The 10,054-nt window shown below is 37.9% G+C and overlaps 1 protein-coding gene across 2 annotated transcripts in view; it reads left to right on the forward strand.

Annotated features, from left to right (window-relative positions):
• The first annotated feature begins 1,223 nt into the window (after positions 1 to 1,223).
• LOC117114138 overlaps positions 1,224 to 10,054 on the forward strand; it is an 18,889-nt gene continuing 10,058 nt past the window's right edge. For both annotated transcript variants that reach the window (XM_033257690.1, XM_033257691.1), the window contains exon 1: positions 1,224 to 1,704. In XM_033257690.1, coding sequence (XP_033113581.1) covers positions 1,443 to 1,704 — 262 coding nt within the window. In that variant the 5' untranslated portion in view covers positions 1,224 to 1,442. The remainder of the gene's footprint in view (positions 1,705 to 10,054) is intronic.

Genomic DNA, 10,054 nt, shown 5'->3' on the forward strand with positions numbered 1-10,054 from the left:
GAGACCTCAATGGTAGTACAAGATCTAATATAAATGGGTACAGTGTTGAAAAGCCGAGGACCAATATTCTCAAAAGCACGGTCTTTAAATGCTACTTTAGAATTTTTACCATCCGATTGCAGTTCTTTAACAGATTTCACCTTTGCCAAAAACTGAAATCCCGATCGAAGGTTTCGTTTTGGAGTGTGCAATTCAATTAGTTCAGATAAATATTGTGGTGTGGTGCTACACCATGTAGTGATTTATAAACCATTATTATCAATTTAAATTCAATCCTTTGTGGAATCGGTAACCAATGAACAAGTCTAATGTATACGTCAGTAATATAATCGTATTTACGTGTTCTTCTAGCAGCTGCATTCTGGACACGAATAAGTGGTTTAAGTTTATATGCTGGAAGTCCAGCAAGCAACGAATTACAGTTATTTAATCTAGATGAAATAAATCCATGAACTAGTTTTTCAGTATCAGACTGAGAAAGCGATTTCCGTATACGGCTAATACTTTTAAGATAAGAGTAGGACGACCTGCAAATATTGGAAATGTGATTGGTCATAGAAAGCTTTCAATCAATCACAACCCCAAGGTTTCGAGCACAAGACGATATCTGAATTAAATTGTCACCAATTTTAATTTCATTAATTGAACTTAAATTGTTATGAAACCGATATTGTTTCTTGATTAAGTGCAATGTTAATGACCAAATATTCTTCTTTTGAAAATTGAGCTTTCTATTGGATGCACAAGATAGGAATAAAATAGCATGAATAGTGTACTGATAGTGTATTGTTTAGCCAATTTGCATACTTAGAAAGTGGCCCCGTCATAAAAGAGGGGGGGGGGGGGTTGCCAGAAAAGGGGGTTCTCCCGAACCATAAAACCCCCTGGATACGGGCCTGTGATCATAGTATTGTTGTAATAGTAGTTGTTTTAGTTGTGGTGCTGGTGGTGGTGGCGGCGGCGGCAGCAGCAGGGTCAATGTTTTATTATCACTAACGACTTATCATATTTTCCAAATCAATCGCACATTAAAAGTATTTAACCTAGGTCTATTGTGTTGATAAATGGGCTGGCGTCGAATATGAGGCAAAGTAGGTGAGTCATTCTCCCGTTGTACTGTAAAGACCATGGTAATCAACCAAAACATGTGTATATAGTTAGATAACCCACTATTAATTTATGATAATGAATTGGCCACCAAGCGGAGGTGAAACTCCATACCAAAGTTACTTTCATGTGCTTTTATAAGTTAACAAACATGTTATTTAAACAAAAATTAAATGCATGTTGAAGAAATAATATATGTTAGATAGTGAAGTTCATAAATGTCACCATCTCTGATAAAATCCAGACTTAACAAACATGTTTACTGTGTCTTCTGGGCATGAAATTACTCAAACAAGAAAGGAATATATTTTGTCGAGCTGCTGTAATACTGATCAATGATGACGCCGGAATCGGAGAAGTTGTTTTTTGCAATCTATATCATTGTTTTATGTACTAGCTGTATCGGATCTTCTTTGTGTATTGCTGGCCATTCAGAATGCTCGACACTCAATGGAGACGAAAGTACAACTAGCAATGAAGAAGAAAATAATTCAACAGACTGTTCGCATATATTAATTAAAGTTGGAACATACATTACGATGGCTACTAGCATAACGTCACTGGTAATGCTATGTTGTTTCTGGCCTGGAAAGAAAGGTAAACAAATGCACTAAATTGATACTTAATATATGACAATCCATATTCAGCCTTCACGCTATAGGCCAACTTCGATGGAGGATGTTTGGCCTATATAGTGTCAGTTGTAATTTGGGATTCTACAATTAAAATCAACATAGCAACAATCATAGCCACAACAGACACAACTACCACAGGAACCACACCAAATAAAAACTCAACAAACATAATCCACAACAATTACAAGAACTACCATAGCCACAAATTAAGGGCAGTAAGGACATTTTTTTAGTTATTTATGTCTATTAAAATATCGTAACGAGGAGCTATAAAAACAACACATGAAAAAACCCCGTAATTATTCAAATTACAGTAGGTAAGTGAATACACAATCGTTGACGCAAAAGCGTATGTTCATAAAGTACAGTAACATAATAAAGTGACATTTTTACCCCCAAAATATATGTCAATTAAGATTTGAAAAACCGTAACAAATAAGGAATGTTTAGCATGTACTGTATAATTAGTTGTGATTATATTATTTATTCTCACTTCTTGTGTCAACATAAATAAAATTATTGGCTTCCAATTGTTCTTCATTTTGAAGGTCCGTCTTTTATTTGTAATTATAGTTAATACATGAGTAATAGCTTGAATGGTAAAGTTACCTTGACGGTTTCGCTGTTTTTTGGTTTGGAAAAAAAATGAAAAATACTCTATCTTATCATCACTTCAAAGCAGATGACGTTTACAAACATGCCTAATAGCTTTACCAGCAATTTTAATGATATGTTAAAATAGATAACGCAATTAGTAGCTTACTAGATCCCAACTAGAAACCAACTATAAATAAACTGGCTTTTTTTTTCAATTAAATTAATTACAACACATTGTCAATTTCCAAATTACAAAATCGTCTTTAATAATCATAAAACGTCAGATGGGTAGGCTAAACACATTAAATTAATACTGTAAATAATTGGGATCTCCAACAAGTACCACTGGCGAACAAACTTGAATGATATAAGTATTAGTTCAGTTCAATACAACAATAAATGATAAGGAATCGTAAATAACACTAGCATTTTATAAAGCCCGAAGAATACACAAGTGTATGGTAGCTAGCAACGAAAAAAATAAAGACATGTATACCTAAAGAAAAAAAGTAAGCCTAAAGTACTGTGGTCAGACCTGCTTTTGGTTTCTGGTAAAATCTGTCTTTTATTTAGTGATTTTCCTCTTCTTTACTATCTCAAATCTTTTAAATAACGACTAATTACTTTGCTTAGGCACCTTTAATAGTTTTACCAAACATCTATTTTTATAATTTTCCTTACGATTCGAGTGATTTTTTGGCTAGGCCCAGCAGTGTCAATTATGTCTAGTAGGGAATCAGCAGGGGATAAGTGTGGAGAATGTGATGCTAAAATCTCTGATAATGATAAGGCTCTTCAATGTGACTTTTGTTCTTTATATGGTTCTGTGAAGGGAACTGCAATAGCGCCCTCTGTGAGGGTGAGGTAGAGAGAAAGTAGGAAGAAACATGGCGAATAAAGACATGTGTTTGTGAGACAGTAATAGGTTGTCTAGTATTGTTATTGATGTTATGGTGTGATCCCGGGCGGAGCCGAGAGGAAGGCCTCGTGACATATGGTGGAAGACCCGGGCAGGTGATAACACTATTTATACTCATAATACTAGTCCTAGTCATGGCAAATAACAGTTTTAGGCCGCCACCTTTTACCGGTGAAACAACAAAGGAAGACGCCGACGAGTGGATTTATACGTTCGAAAGGTTCTGCGAATTTGCACGGTGGGACGACCAGAAAAAATTCGCAGGCATGAAAAACCTTTTACATAACAAGGCTGCTAAATGGCTTCGTACAATTGATCAGAACACAATCAACAACTATGAATTATTGAAGCAGGAATTTTTAAATAAATATACACTTCAGCCAGCACAGATATTTCAATTGAGACAAGAATTATTAAATACCAGACAGCAAGAGGATGAGAACGTAGACGATTATACAAACAAGGTAATACACCTATGTTATAGATTGAATATTGATGAGTCAGAACAATTACACTATGTAATACAAGGACTCCGGCCAGTAATAAAAAAACATGTAGTGAGAGGCCAGCCTACGGACATTAATTCAGTAATGAACATAGCTAGGGCAGAGGAAGCTGTCGAAATTTTGGGAAATTTAAAAATCACTGACTCCAAGGAAACAGAAAATCCTAGCCTTAAGAATAATCCTAGTACTAAATGCCAACTATGTTTACAAGATGGACACACAGCGCCATACTGCACAATCACCCAAAAACAAACAATCGTATGTCAAATGTGTGGTAATAAAGGTCATGCAGCACCCGAATGCGCGATGGTGACATTTGGGAATAGACCAATGACGCAAACAGGATATCAATATTCAACTACACAACCGTACAGACACTGGTCACCAAATTACTCTAACCAGGCGCAGAAAAGGAGCAACTATGGAGCACCGCCAGTACGTCAGCACCCTCAGCCACGACCTAGATCACCAAAAAAAATGTTATAAATGTGGTAATGTTGGACATTTACAATACCAATGCAATTATGTTGGTAAGATATTTACTGATAGTAGCTCATTTAGTCATAAACCAATGCACAGTGATCCTAAAATTAGTAATAATCCCAATAACTCGTTATACCTAAGTAACTATATTACTATCAATGTTAACAGGACAAATCTATTTGCTATGGTTGACACTGGAGCACATGTCAGTGTGTTAAATTCTAATATGTTAAGGTGTAAACCATTTAATGAATTGAAAGTTATGAAATCTGATAGGCAACTTATTACTACTGCCACTGATGAAACCATACCCATTGAAGGTATGATATGTTGTGTAGCAACAGTAGAGTCAAAAGAAGTGTATTGTAAATTGTATATTGTACCTGGAGTTAACCCCCATATTATTTTGGGAATGGAATTTCTCATTCAGAACAAAGCCACTATTAATGTAAATGGGGACGGTATGCACGTAGTACTAAATCCAACTAGGGATGTTATAGCTCCATATGACCTTACAGTTCCCCCTCACTCTCAAGTAGTTTTACTTGCAAGGATTGCTGGTCCGCCTTTGCCTGATGAAGTTATAGGCACCACTACAGGGTCTCCAGATCTTACAGCAACTGGGTTGTTGGTAACTAAGTCCTTGTCAAATAACCACAACATGAACATACATTATGGATGTGCGAATTTTTCAGAACATCCGATTCATGTCCCAATCGGTTTTCATTTAGGCAAATTCACTTGTCTTTCTCCAACTGACAATATTCACAACATTGAAGATACAGGAGACACTACAACTCCCTTACACATCAGTGACACAGAAAATTATAATAAAAAAAAACCCACTATCAACACACTTCAATCATCAACTACATCTCGACCCACAAAAACATATGGACATAAATTACATGGTACCGAGCTTCCTATAACCAATGATATTCCACAATGGAAAGCATCTAGCCTAGTAAACTTTGAAGAATGTGACCTCGGGGACCTAGAAAAACTTGAATTAAGCAGTCTTATTGATCGATACGGCACCTCTCTCTTTGTAGGTCCAGACAATAGATTGGGATTTTGCGAAGAATTAACCATAAGATAAATATAGATCAATCACAAGCACCTGTTCGACAAAGGTGTTATCGCCTAGGCCCCAAACAAAAGAAAGTTCTGGAACATATGATACAGGATATGTCAACGCAAGGTATTATTGAACCCTCCACTTCACCATGGGGGGCCCCATGCCTACTAGTAACAAAGAAAGGGGGTCAAGGTTTCCGTTTTGTGGCTGATTATAGAGGCATTAATAAATTCATTAAGATGGATGCTCACCCACTCCCAACTATAGAAGAAGCCCTGGATACCATAGGGACAGGCCAGCCGACAATATTTTCTGCTCTTGACCTACAGAGTGGATTTTACCAAGTAGCTTTTTCGCATGATGCGCTCTACAAGTCCAACTATTATTATTATTATTAAGTCGCCCTCCATCCCGATTCGCGTCAATATACCGCATTTCGGTGTCATTTGGGTTTATTTCAATTTCGTCGTTTGCCCATGGGCCTTAGATCTAGCCCAAGTACTTTTCAAAGAGTGATGGAGGCGGTTTTACATGGGTTATCCTGGAAGAATTGTCTGATATATATGGATGATATACTGATATTCTCCAAAGATTTTAGTTCTCACCTTCAACACCTTAATGTAATTTTTGATCGACTCTCCAAAGCTGGCCTCAAGTTGCGCCCAAACAAATGTAAATTTGCAGTGCGCACTCTGCGCTATCTAGGTCATTCCGTGAGTAAAGAAGGCATTTCACCCGATCCAGAAAAACTCGCGGCAGTTAGTGAATACCCCACACCTCAGAGTCTCACTGATGTCCGAGCCTTTCTTGGGCTGTCTTGATATTACAGAAAGTTTGTTAAAGGTTATTCGGCCATTGCAGCCCCATTGTATTCATTAACTAAGAAAGGTAGGAAGTTTCAGTGGACCTCGGAGTGTCAAGAATCCTTTGAAAAGCTAAAGGATCTGCTAACCTCGGCTCCTATACTTAGTTACCCAGATTTTTCCCTTCCATTTGAATTATACACAGATGCGAGCTCCTATGCTATAGGCGGGGTTCTCTGTCAGCTCCAAAATGGTAAATCAAGGGTAATTGGTTATGTAGGACGGTCACTTAATCCAACAGAGCAATCTTATGGTATTACTGAAAAGGAGTGTCTTGCACTTGTGTTTGCAGTTAAGAAATTAGACCCATATCTCAGATTTAACCCGTTTACTGCCTATGTTGATCACGCAGCTTTGCAATGGTTATTTTCGTTGAAACAGTCTGTCGGCAAATTTTCCAGGTGGGTCATGATGCTGCAAGCCCATAACATGACCATCGTACATAGAGCAGGGAAATCCCATTCTAACGCAGACGCAGTTAGCCGCCGATCTTACCCCTGTCTCTTATACACATCTAGATGTGTATAAGAGACAGCATATGACCTTACAGTTCCCCCTCACTCTCAAGTAGTTTTACTTGCAAGGATCGCTGGTCCGCCTTTGCCTGATGAAGTTATAGGCACCACTACAGGGTCTCAAGATCTTACAGCAACTGGGTTGTTGGTAACTAAGTCCTTGTCAACTAACCACAACATGAACATACATTATGGATGTGCGAATTTTTCAGAACATCCGATTCATGTCCCAACCGGGTTTCATTTAGGCAAATTCAAAGCTAAAGGATCTGCTAACCTCGGCTCCTATACTTAGTTACCCAGATTTTTCCCTTCCATTTGAATTATACACAGATGCGAGCTCCTATGCCATAGGCGGGGTTCTCTGTCAGCTCCAAAATGGTAAATCAAGGGTAATTGGTTATGTAGGACGGTCACTTAATCCAACAGAGCAATCTTATGGTATTACTGAAAAGGAGTGTCTTGCACTTGTGTTTGCAGTTAAGAAATTAGACCCATATCTCAGATTTAACCCGTTTACTGCCTATGTTGATCACGCAGCTTTGCAATGGTTATTTTCGTTGAAACAGCCTGTCGGCAAATTTTCCAGGTGGGTCATGATGCTGCAAACCCACAACATGACCATCGTACATAGAGCAGGGAAATCCCATTCTAACGCAGACGCAGTTAGCCGCCGATCTTACCCAGACGCTATGTCGTCGCAAGAAATGGATGGTGATGACTGTTTCCCTCTTATTGGTCCAGACTTTGAATGTTTGGCTGAGAATTTATCAAAACCCGACTTAGCAGTTATTAAAACCCAACATCACCAACAAATACCTGAAACGCAAATACAGCAAGCAAAAACTATTTTTGCAAACTTAGACGAATCACTCACTTCAACTAATATGGGGAAGTTGCAGAGACAAGACTCGTTTCTTAACTTAATGATTGCATTCTTAGAACACCAGTCTCTCCCCGACGACAAGCTAATGGCCAGAACTATATTACGCACCTACACTGAATACTTTCAATACAACGAGGTGCTATACCACGTGTGGATCAGGCCGGGACGTGTAAGCCGGGACGAGAGAAGTTTTGTTCAATTGGCAGTCCCATCATCTTTGGTTCCCACAGTGCTTCTCACTTGTCATGATTCCCCTTTAGAAGGAGGTCACCTAGGTATTAATCGTACTATTGATAAAATTCGATCCAAATTCTTTTGGTTAGGTATGTATGCAGAGGTGGTTCAGTGGGTAAAGTCTTGCATTCCGTGTAACCAACGGAAAAGCCCACCTTTGAAAGTGCGAGCTCATGTCAAGCCTATGCCAGTCCCACATATGCCATTTGAACGTGTAAGTACAGACATTCTGGGACCCTTGCCAGAATGCTTAGAAACTGGTTACAAATACGTTTTGGTGTATATTGATTATTTTTCCAAGTATATAGAGCTTATACCAGTCCCAAATATCACAGCACGCACCGTAGCAACATCGTTTCTAAAAGAAATAGTTTGTCGCCATGGAACTCCCCGTTACCTGCATTCTGATAGAGGTACAAATTACCTTTCTAATATTGTTAAACTTACATGTCAGCTTATGCAAACGAAAAAGACACAGACTGTTGCCTATCACCCACAGTGTAATGGACAGAGTGAAAGGTGTATGTCATATATATTAGCCTCTCTGTCCAAACAGTTAGGGAAATTTCATAACACATGGGATCGCTATTTGCCATTCACGCAATTTGTATACAACACTTCACCTTCTTTAGACAGTACAGACTATACTCCCGCTTTCTTGGTTTACGGGCGACACCTGCGGACACCTCTAGACCATGTATTACCTACACTGAATGATTGTCCAAAATCAGCTCAACAATATGTATCAGAAGTAATATCATTGGTAGAACATGCACGCAGTGATGCAAAGCACACACTTGAACAGAGAAAGTCAGAAATGGTTAAGCAGGCGGCTAAGAAAGAACAGAATTCGACATTTCGCGTTGGAGATACTGTTTATCTTCACACCCCTGTGCTAGAACTAGGCCAGACAAAAAAACTTGCTCGCCCTTGGTTAGGTCCTTACTATGTGGTCGAGAAATTGTCAGATATCCATGTTCGACTGCGTAGCATAGAAGATGGAACCCTTCTCCCAAATAAAATTCATGTAAATAGGCTTAAACATGGACTATACAGTCCACCATTGTCCACTCATTCATTACCAAGTACTACAGTAGATAAAATTGACACCAACACGACACTTAAAACACATGAAATGTTAAAGACAAAGAAACACGAAAACACGTCAGACGTCAAACATACACACAATGCAGATAGCACATATTATGAAATTGAGAAAATTCTCTATAAAAAGTTGGTTAAAGGGAAATGGCTATATAGAGTTAAGTGGCTTTCATACCCAACACAATTTAATTCGTATGTGTCAATGGAGGATCTTACTCCAGCATTACAAGCGTTAATGAAAGGAACGCATTCTCATATTCCGATACGGAAGTAAAAGTGTTGTTGATCTACAATGCTGTAGAGTATATAAAACGTAGAGTAGATACACGTGATAGTTGTATAGAAAGAATTCTGTGTTAAAATTTGAATGTTATCATGTTAGGTAAAGAATGATATTATTGATTTTAAAGTTGGGTATTCGCCTAAGATGTACAAAGGGAACCCATTACGCCGTGAAATTGTGGTTACTATGGCCATGGTATATTTTATTATTTTATTGTGCTTAGTATTGATGTGATTAAGATACATCTATGATAGTTATTGTTAAGGACAGGTTAGGTACTCGTCTGTGTAAACAGAGAACCGCTATAATGGCCTCCTTTTCCTGTGAGATTGTTATTGTCAAGTTAGAAAAGTGGGCATAGCCACATTTTATTTGAACAGTGTCAAGCAGTATTGACATAGGTATTCGCTGTAAACTATATTACAATATATTATAACAGGAGCCTATATACCACTATACATAGGATATGTTCATGTAATTTTACATACATTGTTTATAATACTGTAAAGAAGAAGTTTATGATTTATTGTGTTTTATTACATGGTTTTATTTTTTGATGTTATAATCTTTTAAATGTTTCAGAGTTATTATATGATATTCATGATTATTAGATGGACACTTAGCATGAGTTACATCGAATGTTCGAGTGCGGATTGGCCACCCAGCACTGGATGCAATCTGACTTTGACTAGTTGTATTGTATTCCACCAGAAGTGTGTTCATCAGTAATTTGATGATTATTATATAGAGTTTTTTCTACTTATAGTTATTGATTAATTTGTTCAGACTCACAAGTATGTTTGCAACTCGGTGGAACTCGTTTTGAGGGCCAAGGGGATATGTG

The sequence above is a fragment of the Anneissia japonica genome, unplaced genomic scaffold (genome assembly GCF_011630105.1).
Source record: "Anneissia japonica isolate Jap-2015-1 unplaced genomic scaffold, ASM1163010v1 scaffold287840_len1291095_cov163, whole genome shotgun sequence".
In the NCBI taxonomy this organism is placed as follows: Eukaryota; Metazoa; Echinodermata; class Crinoidea; order Comatulida; family Comatulidae; genus Anneissia; species Anneissia japonica.